The 13,186-nt window shown below is 37.4% G+C and overlaps 1 protein-coding gene across 1 annotated transcript; it reads left to right on the forward strand.

The window, feature by feature from the left end:
* The first annotated feature begins 263 nt into the window (after positions 1–263).
* Positions 264–13,126, forward strand: LOC130434921 (coiled-coil domain-containing protein 190). The gene is made up of 4 exons (XM_056765320.1): positions 264–517; positions 6,168–6,347; positions 6,417–6,552; positions 12,392–13,126. The coding sequence occupies exons 2-4, from the start codon at positions 6,170–6,172 to the stop codon at positions 12,933–12,935; spliced, it is 858 nt and encodes a 285-aa protein (XP_056621298.1). The 5' UTR covers positions 264–517; positions 6,168–6,169; the 3' UTR covers positions 12,936–13,126.
* The last annotated feature ends 60 nt before the right edge of the window (positions 13,127–13,186 follow it).

Genomic DNA, 13,186 nt, shown 5'->3' on the forward strand with positions numbered 1-13,186 from the left:
ACATTTGACAACAAATAAGCTTTGTATTAGATCTACCCTAGCTTCATATAGGGGAACAAGCTGTAAAGAATTTAAACGCTCTTTGATCTTTCCCCTAGTCCAGTTTAGGCTTTTCTTCAACACAATGCAAGTAAAAATGCATGCTGGTATCCATGGAGAGCCCGTCAGTGTCCCTGGTCACACTATTTTGTCAAGAGCCCTAGTAACCGTTAGTAACCAACTGTGGACTTTGAAAAACAAAACGAAGAGGACGACATGTGAATCTCAGAGTAGCTACAACCTTGGAGTCCATACTTGTATTATTTTAATTATTTTGGAAGATTTTAGAAAAATATTGTTATATTTCCATTTTGGTTGTTTTTTCCTTTATATATAGCATAATTTTCCTCCTTGTTGCATTTTGTTGTTAATGAAAAATAGTTATTTTATTCAATTTGCTTTATTACATTTTTGCTGAATATTTGGGAAGCCTTTATTCATTGGGACTCATATCACACTGGACTGATCATACAATATAGTAAGTTCATTTTATAGATTTTTGTGATTATGAGCATTGATGCTTCAAACTTAATTTTTACTATGTTATGTGTAAAGAATTTGAGATTGAGGAATAAATGTATTATGAGAGTGCTTCACCAAATTATTTTTATTCTTATATTAAGAATAATAATTATAAAAATTGAATAATATAAAAATAATTTTAAAATAAAAGCTCTCTCCGTTATAAATGCTCTTGATGTGTGTGGGGAAAGCTTTTTTTTTCTATTACGACTTTGTGCTGATGAACTTGACCGGTGATTTGATTAAAGACTCACAGTTCCTCAACCTAACCTCCTTACAGTTCCTTCTCCATAAAATAGCTTTTGTTGAGCTTTCTTTTATGGTTTACATTTTTTTAAATCGGGTTGTAAATAGCAACTTTAATTTAAGGATCGCATTTTACAGACATTTTCTTCCAATCTCATATTAATCTTGAGTGTCTAAACAGTAGTATTGCATACGTCGTGTCTTTGAAGAGAATTTAGTTTGATTCAATTTATAAAATAGAGATACAGCTGTTCGATTATTTCCGAAAAAAACACAAGCTGCTAGAGGTGGTAGTAGTGGGGAGGACCTACAGCACAAGCAAGTATCACATCATCCCTTCGTGTTTTGTACTTTATGCATGTACACAGCGATTGCCAACAAACAGACGTACGACGTGGTTTGATTATAACATCCATCATGCTTGTAGTTCATGTCCGGCATCTTTTAGCACTGGGACATCGCCATCTATCCATTTCAAACGATCTCCAAATCCAGCGTTATACCGTTTAGAGAACATCCATCACTGAAATGCCATGAACAAACAGACACACCTTTACTTCATTATCGCAAGAGTAATGACACATCTTGACACAACGCAGATAACCTAGACTGTAAGCGGGTTCTCGCTCGTCTGTTGGATCGTGGGCGGGCTCTTTCTTTCGCCTTACCGTGCTTTACCAGGAGAATGGTCAATAAAAGGAATCTTTCTGAAAGTTTTTTATAATTATAAACATGAGAAGCCAACACGTTTAACAGTGTAAAGAAGTCAAAATGCATGACATAGCATGACACATGATCTTTAATATTGCACAAATGCCTTTAACACATGACAGCTACATCAAGATCAACAATGTATGATTGAAGACTCAACACAGCCAGTTTATTTTTAATCGATTACAAGATAATAGGCCAAATGACAGAGGTTTATCACCAGGGATGCTGTCATGCTTTATTCAAGGCCTTTATTCATTCACAAAGACCCAAACAGAAAACTACAGCATGTTTACCTTTGACTGATGGAGAGTGTTGAGGAAATGAATCAAAGCTTGTATCTCTTATCCTGCTGAGGATACTCTCTTTCTCTTATCTTGTGATGTTTGATAATAAAGTCCTGTTTTTCATAAGAGTTCTGATCTTGTCAAAATCTGGGATTATTAAATCATTCAAAAATAATTTCAGTTGTAATTACTTATTTCTGCAGACTGTCACTAGCGTTTGACAAGGAGTGTATTAAGAGATAACCCACAAAATGAATGTAATTTTGTATTTATTATTATCTTTAGTATGATTCAGCTATTGCTTTAATTCAGTTTTAACAAAGAAAGCAACTCATATGTTTTGTTCCACAGTATAAATGGTTTTATCACACTCAAAACAAGTTGCTAGGTTGTTAGTTGAGGACTATAACAACAACAAAAACTTATAGTCGTTATGTAGCCACTGGTTAGCAACTTAAAAGCATAGGGCGAATTATCCCTTTAGGATGGTCTACAAAGCAACTCTACAAAACCAAAAGTGACAAGAATCTATCGAAATATTTTTTGATTGACCAGATATTTCAGAATTCAATTGGACCATGCAATTATAGATTTAGGTTGAATTATTTGAAAAATAACAACATATTGACCTGCAAAGTGTCCTGCAGAATTTAGCTCCAACCTACCTCAACACTAAGGCTGTTCGATTCCGATTCCAATTTTTTTTGTAATTATGTAATAATGTACACATTTTTAATGCAATACAATGATCTAAGCTGTCCATTTTTACAATTATTAATTGTTTCTATAACAAAAACTTTAACTAAATATGTTGACCTTGCCTCGCAATTCCAATGTGTCATTAATAATCTTTCTCGTTTTTTTTTATAGCCGTTTTCAAAATAAAGCACAGGTCAACATACCATAAACTATTTTTAAAGTTATTCATGAGTGTACAAAAAAAACACCTGTGGAATATGGATAGACAGATCGATAATCAGTAAATTGTATTAAAATATGTAAGAATACTGTGCATACAAGTCTAAATGACAGATAGATCTAGAGATCAAAGTAGCTCTATTTTTCTTTACTGACTAATAGACTCGTATGTTTTTTTGCTATTTCGCTTTCTCATTTTACGTTAAACCGTGTACAAAGTAAATATGTTGCGAGTGCTTTATATTCATTCAACTCTCTTCACACACATTCTGAGCTAATCGGTAGAGTAAGAGAAGACGGTCCGTCTACAGTCCCTCTGAAAAGACAAACATCCTTTTATGATTTGTTAAATGTGTATACATGTCATATCTGCATTGTGTGTGCAAACAAAGCTTTTGCTTTTATGCATGCAGGATATTTTGTCATTCAACAGCTCTAAATTTCATTGATGTTTTAGACAAGAAACTATGATTAAGTTGACCATTGACATCGGGTAATTGGCAGGGCATTTTCTTAAGAAGATTCTTGAAGCGTTGATTCCTTTAATGGAATCGACTTTCAATTTTCAACGTCTTTGAATCAAGGAATCGATTCTTTTTGGAATCGATTCCCAGCCCTACTCAACACACCTGCCTGCACGTTTCTGCTGTTCCTAGCAAGTTCTTGATTAGCTGCTTAGGTGCGTTTAATTATAGGGTTGGAGCTACACTTTGCAGGGCACCGGCACTCCAGGACCGAACCTGGGAGGCCTGCTTTAAGTGATGATTAAATATAACTTTCATGAAAATGTAAGGTTAGCTCTTCAGAGGTCTCTTAGCTTTGTTCTAAAAGCTAGTAAGCTGACCTAGACAGTATTCTTAGGCATTATTGTCATGAGACTGACTGGAAATCAGACAGCTCTCAACAAATATACATTTTATTGGACATACCCCCAAACATAACTCAAATCCCTCAAGGGGGAAACAATAAGAAACTACACATGTTAAATTAAAGTTACAAGTGCATTAAATAGGAGAGCAACAAAAGAGGCACAACGAGGGCCACAGGTGAAGGGCATGAACAGATAATGGAATAATGAATTAGGAAACAAGGGGGCGGGGCTAAAACGCCATACAGGAGAGCGCGAGGCACAATCAATGATGAGTTATACGCTTAATAAGGTGATAGCAAGTTAGGTCATGTAAACGCGCAAAAGGGTTTCATTTGGCGGGGAAAGCTCGACAACCACATTTTCACTGTGGTGTTTTTGTATCGAAGATTTTAGATATGAAACCGGTAATATTGATTTATAAAGAAAGATACAACCGCCTATTTTAAAATTGGCTTCGACGCGAATCTAATGTGTGAGTTGTCCGTTATCACTGGGCTGTTAGCGCCGCCAAAAACAGCTTGATGGCAGCAAATACACCTCACATTGTCAGCTGCCTCTAATATCACTTAGGCCTAAGTGGTAATAGGATTATTAGTCTAGTTTTTGGTTACATTTCATATTGGGCAATCGTTGGTCTGATGAATCTATTAGTTTCGAGACTTATAATTTTGATTGGTCAGTCAGAGTTTCATTTAACTAAACACAGCCTGTATGTATTTATTAGTTAAATCTTCGACTACTTCCTGTATGATTTGACTGAATTTTTTTTCCCTATATTGTGCAAAGAACTTCTTATTCTTTACTATAAAATGTGTTTTGAATTTGATTAAAAATTTAATCATATCACATTACCTTAACCATGTTTAAAATGAAAACATAAAGAAGCAGGTAGGCTGTGTCATATTAAGTGTAAATGTAAAATGAAGGTAGAGGGGATGCACATAATGGATTTGAACTATTTAAAAAAAATACTGGTTTTTAAGGAACAGCTGATAAGTGTCACAATCAAATGTGAATTACAATTGTTATTTAAACGGTGGTCAAAATGACTAAAATAATAACTCTTACAACTGCACTAGCGTTTTATAAGTAAAAAATAATTTACTTTCCTTGGTGTCATGATAGAATAACAACATGTCATATTGTAAAAGGCATTTCTACCGTTTTAGTACAACTATGACTTAGTACAAGAGAAATATGACCATCGGACCATCCCAGCTCAGACCACTACATCCCCAACCAAGAGCAAAGACGGACTATTTGTCTTATTAATGCTGAAGTTACAATATTTGGTATTAAATGCTAAACTTAAATCACATGTCAGCAGTCTGAGTGCAGCTATGACACGTCAGAGGGGATCTGGCCCTCCCGGTTGAGCCTGGTTTCTTCCGAGGTTTTTTTCTCCATTAATCAATCATTGGAGTTTGGGTTCCTCGCCACAGCAGGGCAGTGTTGGCCTGCTCACCAGGAGACTGCATTCATTCATTTATTTATTTATTTAGAAATTAGATATTATTTATTAGAATGATCTTACTCGTTGTATAAACACCATGCACTGTGCTGTGTTCTAACTTATCCGTTTTTCCTGTTTGCCCCTGTAAAGCTGCTTTGAAACAATACACATTGTGAAAAGCGCTATATAAATAAACTTGAATTGAATTGAACAGTACATGTAAACAAAAACATGCAGAAAAAGACTGAAATACTCATAAAACATAGCGACAGCTGCTTCTAGATGAGTAAGAGCTATTTTTTTTAGGGCTTATGATCACAAATTCACAATTGAAACCTTTACATTACACAATTTATAGCGATCTTCCTGTTTAAAAGAAATGATGTATGTGTGGGTAACGCTGATTGATCAACTGAGATGGGAAAAAAGGGCACTTTTAAACAATGAAAAACCTTTCGACACACAACATTTCTCTGTTTATTTTCTTTGCATATTGGAATATGAGGTGTTAGCATAGCACGTGCTAATTCTAAAGTAAACAAGCTTCTTGCAAGCGAGAGGAGTATAACGTGAACAGTGACCATTAAGAGATTACACATTTAGAATTAAGGGTCTCAAACAAAAAAGACCCAGTTGTTGGGAAGCAAATGTGGATTTGAGTGAATGAGGTGATTTAAATAATTATATTCTTTTGGCAAGTGGAGCGGATGCACTGAATATGGTTGTGCATAGCAATGGATTGAGTAACATTGTCAAGCTTGACATCCCCAAGGGCCCATGGGCAGAATATTTAGTGTGCAGAAGTGTGTAGGTGTGTGTGTTATCCCCAGAGTTGAACACACAATTGCTCATGTTTAGACTTGCATACTAGAAAAAATTCGATTTTGTGAATTGAGAATCTGTTGCTCAAGTTTAAATATTTCTGTCTGGGCTTGTATTCAAACCGTGACAATATACATGATGCATGAACCTTCTTGAAGCAAACTTACAATTTGTGAACTAATTTGAGCAATTTAACAACCCCAGTTAATGCATAATATTATAGAACTGTTCCATTAACAACCAAAATGTGTACAAATAGAATTATCCCTTAACTCTACATACCGGTACTCATCACCAGGGATGCGCCGTTGTGACTGGTTGACATGGCCCGGAGAGGCTCAGAGACGGGAAGAAAGGAGAACAGAGGCCAGATTGGCTCAGGGTCTACAGAAACTCGACCAGGCCAAACATTATCATCTCAACTCACTGACCAGAGAACAGCGGAGACTACATAGTGATCTCATCTCTATGAAAACAGGTGTGTAATGAATTACATCTTCAGTTAAAAGTTGGACTGTTTAATAAATTGCGACGTCTGATAAATCAGGTAACCCCTGGAAAAGAGGACTTCACAGTTTAGGCGTACAAACCACCAACCACGATGTTGGCCCACCTGCTGCATCATACAAAAGGACACTGTTACCCATAATCCCACTGACCAGCAGAGAGACTGAAAGTCACAGGTGAGATCCGGAGTTAATAACAAGCAAAGAGTATTTCAAGAGAATATATCTAAAAAAGAAACAAGTCATTTCAAAGCTATGTGTAATACACAGCGGGGAAAATAAGTATTTTTACACATCAGCATTTTTATCAGTAAGGGGATTTCTAAGTGGGCTATTGACACAATTCCCACCAGATGTAGCCATTAAGCCAAATATTGAATTAATACAAAGAAATCAGAACATTTAAGTATACAAGTTCAGTCATAATAAATAAAGTGAAATGACACAGGGAATAAGTATTGAACACACTTTATTTAATACTTTGTAGAAAAGCCTTTGTTGGTGATAACAGCTTCAAGACGCCTCTTGTATGGAGAGACCAGTCATCTGCATTGCTCAGGGGTGATTCTGGCCCATTCTTCCACACAAATGGTCTTTAAATCTTGAAGGTTCCTTGGGCCTCTTTTATGAACTTTGATCTTCAGTCCACTCCATAGATTTTCTATAGGATTTAGGTCAGGTGATTGACTAGGCCAGTGGTTCTCAACTCCAGTCCTCAGCTCCCCCTGACAGAATACTTTGGATGTGTTCCCTATTGAACACCTGAACAAGTTAATGAGATAATGAAGTGATGATTGAGTCATTAATGATGAACAGGTGATGTTAACAAACACAATCACTAGAATAAAAACCATAATAGTGTTGAGCTTTCATTAAGTTTGGCTCTTACCCTTGATTTATTATGTTACATTTTTTGCTAGCTGAAACAGTTTGTTTATGAAGCATATTTATAAGAGCCTGACAAAAGACAAATTTATTTCGTCCTGGTATTGGCAATAGCTGTGCAAATGTTGGTTGATTTTTGGTGTGTCACGATATTTGTTGATCTCCTGAGTACCCCTTGCTGAAAAGCAGCCCTTAAAACCTTGATGCTTCCACCCCCAAACTTAACTGTTGGTATGGTGTTCTTGGGGTGGTAGGCAGTGCCATTTATTCTCCAAACATGGTGTGTAGAATGACTGCCAAAAAGTTCAATTTTGCTTTCATCTGACCATACTATAGTCTCCCAATAATCCACAGGCTTCTCCAAATGCTCTTTCGCAAACTTTAACCGAGCCTCAACGTGCCAACGTGCTTTTTGTTCAGCAATGGAGTCTTGCGTGGTGAGTGTGCATGGATCCCATGGCGGTTCAGTGCATTGCTTATAGTTTTCTTGGAAACAACAGTACCTGCTGATGCAAGGTCTTCCTGAAGTTCTGCCAGAGTGGTTCTTTGCTCTTGGAGAACTCTCCTGATTATTTTTTGGACTCCTCAGACAGGGATCTTACGTGGAGCACCTGATCGTGGCCGGTTTATGGTGAACTGATGCTCTTTGCATTTCCGGATAATGGTCCCCACAGTGCTCACAGGAACATTCAGCATTCTGGAAATGCGCCTATAACCATTCCCATCAAAATGCTTTTCAACGATAAGATTACGAAGATCAACAGAGAGTTCTTTGCTTTACCCATCATGAAGTCTTTCCTGTGTGCCTCTTAGGTAATGAGAAGCCTTTATAGGCCATCAATTAGGACTAAAGCAGCTGATATCAATTAGTACAGATAGGGGACAGGGCTTCTCTCTCAATACTGACAGATTTCAGGTGATCTCCTGGCTTTCTATGGCATTTTGCACCTTGTTACCTTCATGTGTTCAATACTTATTCCCTGTGTCATTTCACTTTATTTATTATGACTGAACTTGTATACTTAAATGTTCTGATTTCTTTTTATGAATTCAATATTTGGCTTGATGGCTACATCTGGTGGAAACTTTGTGTCAATAGCCCACTTAGAAATCCCCTTACTGATAAAAATGCTGATGTGTCAAATACTTGTTTTCCCCACTGTATATGTATAGTTCATATGTAATATGTACTCTATGTGTGTATGTGCACACACTACCCATTTTTCTCTATATTTAATTTGTTAGAGAATTCATACAAAGAACCTCAAAAAGGATTGTAACTGTGTTCTGTCATGACAACTCTCAGAGGTTTTAGCATGGTAGTGTACATGACATATGCATTTGGTCTTGACAGAATAGATCTGCTACGCTGCAGGGGTGCTGGGGTTGAGCAAGTTCATAGTCTTGCTTTTGCAAGTACATCCACAACATGCTGGCGTGTGCTAGTAAGGAATGCTGCTGCTGCACATATATGAATAACCCCCGTAGAGCATGCATACATGATCACCTTGTAGCAGATCTATACAAGTGGAGCTGGGGAAGGAGGAGGGTTTGTGAGCTGCAATGCTCCGACAATCGATAGCTAAAATTTAAACATAGAGCAGCAAGCTCATTGGCTGCCGATACAGAAATAACCAATCAGTTGTGCTGTGTGGTAAAGGTTATGTCAGATTGAGTCTAGAGTTTCATGCCAGAACTTTCTCTGTCATTTATTCAAAAACAATGAAAGACATTAAGAAAATAGGAAAAAAATGTGTGCACATTTGTGTTCATACGTGAGTGTGTGTGACATTACAATGCTGTATGATTACGAATTCAGGGTTGTGGTCTCGAACCACATATTGTCAGATTGTTGGTTTCAAATACCAGAATTGGCTATTGTATGTACGTGCATGAATATGTTTACAATTAGAGTCTGCGTGCAGTGATGGGCATCTCTGATGGCGGGGATTTCCTCAGTTAACTGCACCGGTGAATTAGATAATGCGATAATCACACAGACAAACAAATCTATTAACCCGCCAACACATACAAATGACCTTGAATTGATGGCGTTTATCTATTAATACATTTGTTCCAATGTCCACCTCTCAGATTTTTCCTCTCTCAGTGCTGTCAGCCTCGATCAACACATTTAAAGAGATAAATGAATGAAGCAAAGGAGAGTGAGGCAGTAGAGGACATTGAGAATGAAAATGTGATCCAGAGTCAGTGAACCAGGAAAGGTTGTGATAGACTAATGGTTAGGGATCTGAGCTGTTAATGAGGAAGCGAAATCTCTCTCCTACTTTTGCCCTTGAGCAAGGCAAAGCTCAGCTTCCTCCAGTGGAACTGTCCCTTTAATAAGTGAACTTTAGATCCTTCAGCGTATGCTAAATGGCCAGAAATAAATGTGAAGTGAAAATAATTAATGTTTTTTTATCTTGCTCTTTATCAGACACTTGAGAACTGTTTGTACATCATGTTACATCTTCTGCAGCCTCCTTGTGTCTCTCTGCGTACTCGAAGGAAGCCTGGTGATAATTTCTCTTTATGCTTGTTAAGCAGAAAGCCTGTGGGCAAGAAACCAGTGCCTGCTTCACTTCCCCTTATTTCCTGATTTCTTTCTATCTTTTCCTCCTGTCTCACACTGACAGAGACACTCCATCTCGTCTGTTTATGTTTTATTTCTTTTCCTCGTTCATTATTTCCTGATGTCAACTTTTAAGTTCCTCGCGATTCCATCCTCCTCCATCTTGTCCTCCCCATGTTATGGTAGAGATTTTAAATGGTGGCTGTTTGTAATGTCATTGCATCATTATGATTTATTACATGAATCTTAACTAGGCTGTGCTAAAAGACAGTGGTGAAAAAGAATCACCATAAAGAGTTGGTATTCGGTTAGTCTAGATGCTTTCCAAGCATGGCCAAGTTGGTTTACAAGGTGTTTGACCACTCTGAAACCAAATCAGCATGTTCAGGGTGGAAGACCAACTTAGGACAGCAAACCGGTAAAGGGATAGTTCACCCAACAATAAATTCCCGAATTGACTTCAATTTTATGGATACAAAAGCACTGAGACATTTTTCAGAGTAGGCTATATTTTCTTTATAGTTTACAAACACATTCTAAGCTTATGTTCTTTTACAAAACACCACCGTTTGCCAACATAAATTTGATTTACAGTCTCTCTCTGGCCATTTGCAACTGCTGAGGTGAAATGTTTATAAGATTTATTGTTTACCTCAGCACTGGGTCCGCTCGGCGTGGCTACGGCCAGCTCGAATCAGCACTTATGGTGGAAAACTAGCTGTCACAGAGTCATAAATGCAATGTGCTTGAATGAAAGCTCTCTCAGCTGATGAAAACATCTGACCTAGAGGTGTGACAAAAAAGGATGAAGTGTCATACATTTACAGTTCCTGTCAAATTAAGTGTTTTTTTTGTTAGCTATGCATTGTTGTGCAGTGCAAGGACATCTAAAAGCTTCTTCAATGTATGACAGTAATAAAGAAAGCAGATCTATCTTGAAACACTGTTTGTATCTAAAAATTTTCTGAGCTCAGCTGTGGTTAAATTACACATACTCTGTTGTGTAAGTCAGTAGCTCTTTTCCAAAGTCTAGATAGCTGATTCCAATTATGTGCAGTGTTATGTGATGAAGCGAAGGGTGCCAAGTCAAAAAGAACACAATATTGCATAAATTATTAACTGTTTACATCTGTAATCCGTAACTTTTGCCTCTTGTCATCTTCATTTGAAACTAGAGGTAATTTTGCATACAGGAGCTATCTTTCTTTATACAATATATAAATGTGTATATATATATATAAATATATATATAGTATATATATATAAAATAATTAACTTTCAATATATTAAATCATAATATATATATGGATCTATATAGAATAATACATTGTTAATACATTACTACAATATATATTCAGATTCACTTAAAAGGACTAGTTGTTATAATCCCACTAATTCAGCACAGTTGATTGTTTTATGAGAACTGACACTTTATATATATTGACAAATATAAGCACTTGTTTCCAATATATGGAAATGTATTAATTTAATTATTGTTTATAATCATTTATTATAATTATATTATTTAATATATTGTATTATATTTTCCAGTATATTGACATTATGGGTCAATAAGGGTTTAAATGTAATCAAGTCAGATGACACCAAACATACCAGACAGCTTAAATAAATAATTTTTATATCATTGCAAACTGGAATTTCGAACATTTTTAACCAAATAAGATACGGATTTCAGCTTTAAATAATCATTTAAAAGCCAGTTTAAAATGATTAACCACTTACCAGTTTTTATAAACACACATCCATCCATCCATTTTCTACCGCTTATCCGAAGTACCTCGGGTCACGGGGAGCCTGCGCCTATCTCAGGAGTCATCGGGCATCAAGGCAGGATACACCCTGGATGGAGTGCCAACCCATCGCAGGGCACACACACTCACTCATTCACTCACGCACTCACACCCTACGGACAATTTTTCCAGAGATGCCAATCAACCTACCAGACACTTGAGAACTGTTTGTACAGGTCTTTGGACCAGGGGAGGAAACCGGAGTACCCGGAGGAAACCCCCGAGGCACGGGGAGAACATGCAAACTCCACACACACAAGTCGGAAGCGGGAATCGAACCCCCAACCCTGGAGGTGTGAGGCGAACGTGCTAACCACTAAGCCACCGTGCCCCCCTATAAACACACATATATAACATTTATACAACTACACTATATGTATCGTCAATGTTTCTCTCAACAATTCAGGTTTTCAAAGTGGCCAATGCCATGCATTCTGGGATTGTTTTATCTGTGGAGGATTCATGCAAAGCTGCCCCAAAATGTGGTCATAACAAGATATCTTTGAACTTCAAAAGTACATTTTGGGAACAGCATTTGTGTTTGAAGCGGACCCAATATGCCTTAAAACGCTGTCTCGGATGCTCACATGGAGTTTTGGAATGGAGCTATGGTTTCGCCATAGGGGTCAAAACAGATTCTGAGGCTGTGATTACATTCATAGCCACCCTGCATTGAAGGGTGCTGACTTAAGTCTTTCGCACTTTAAATAATGTATTATTTCTCACTATCTCATCTCATTCTCTCCAGGTCAATCAAACCCCAGCCAGTATCTTCGCTGCAGGCTCGTGTTCAGGAGTTTATCAGCAACGGGGAGAAAAGAGCAGAACATTCCACAGAAACGCTCTGCCTGCCCGACCTTAAACGACAGTCTGTCAATTCTATAAGCACTACAACCACAAAAAGAGAAGTAAGTAAGGAAAAAGAGATGGACGGAGAACATGAAATGCAGAAAGACACAGAAAAGGAGGGGCGCATGGAGGTTGGAGAAGTGTTGAGGAACAGAGAAACAGACATAGAGATGGAGTGGATGCTACTAAAAAAGAGAGACATTGCAATAGGAGTTGAGATAAATGTGAATAGATCTCCATCATCTTATGTTTCTTTTCCCTCTGAAATGTTAGCTCCTGATGGGCATTTAAGAGCAGTGCACACCCTCCCTAACTTTGTCCAGGCACTGTCTGAAGCACGTAAAGCAAGATACATAAGACACAGAGGACAACCACTGTGTGAGCGTGAACTCACCATCCGTGAGATATTTTCACAGGACCCTAAAGATACACCTGCTTTCTGAGACAATCTAGACAAGTGGATCTCAAACATTTTTGCTTCGGAATTCCGATTTTACATTGTATATAAAATTGATTCCCATCACAGTGCCAAAATTGATAATCACTGAAATACCATTAAAACATATACATTGAATGGTACAAAACATACTTTCTCTAGACACAATGTCTTTTTATACAGTACAAACTCTATATGTCTTCCCTAAACCTCACCCTATCCCTCACACAAACCCTCTTGCATTTCAAGAGTTTTCAA

This window comes from Triplophysa dalaica, chromosome 13, assembly GCF_015846415.1.
Source record: "Triplophysa dalaica isolate WHDGS20190420 chromosome 13, ASM1584641v1, whole genome shotgun sequence".
Lineage (NCBI taxonomy): Eukaryota > Metazoa > Chordata > Actinopteri > Cypriniformes > Nemacheilidae > Triplophysa > Triplophysa dalaica.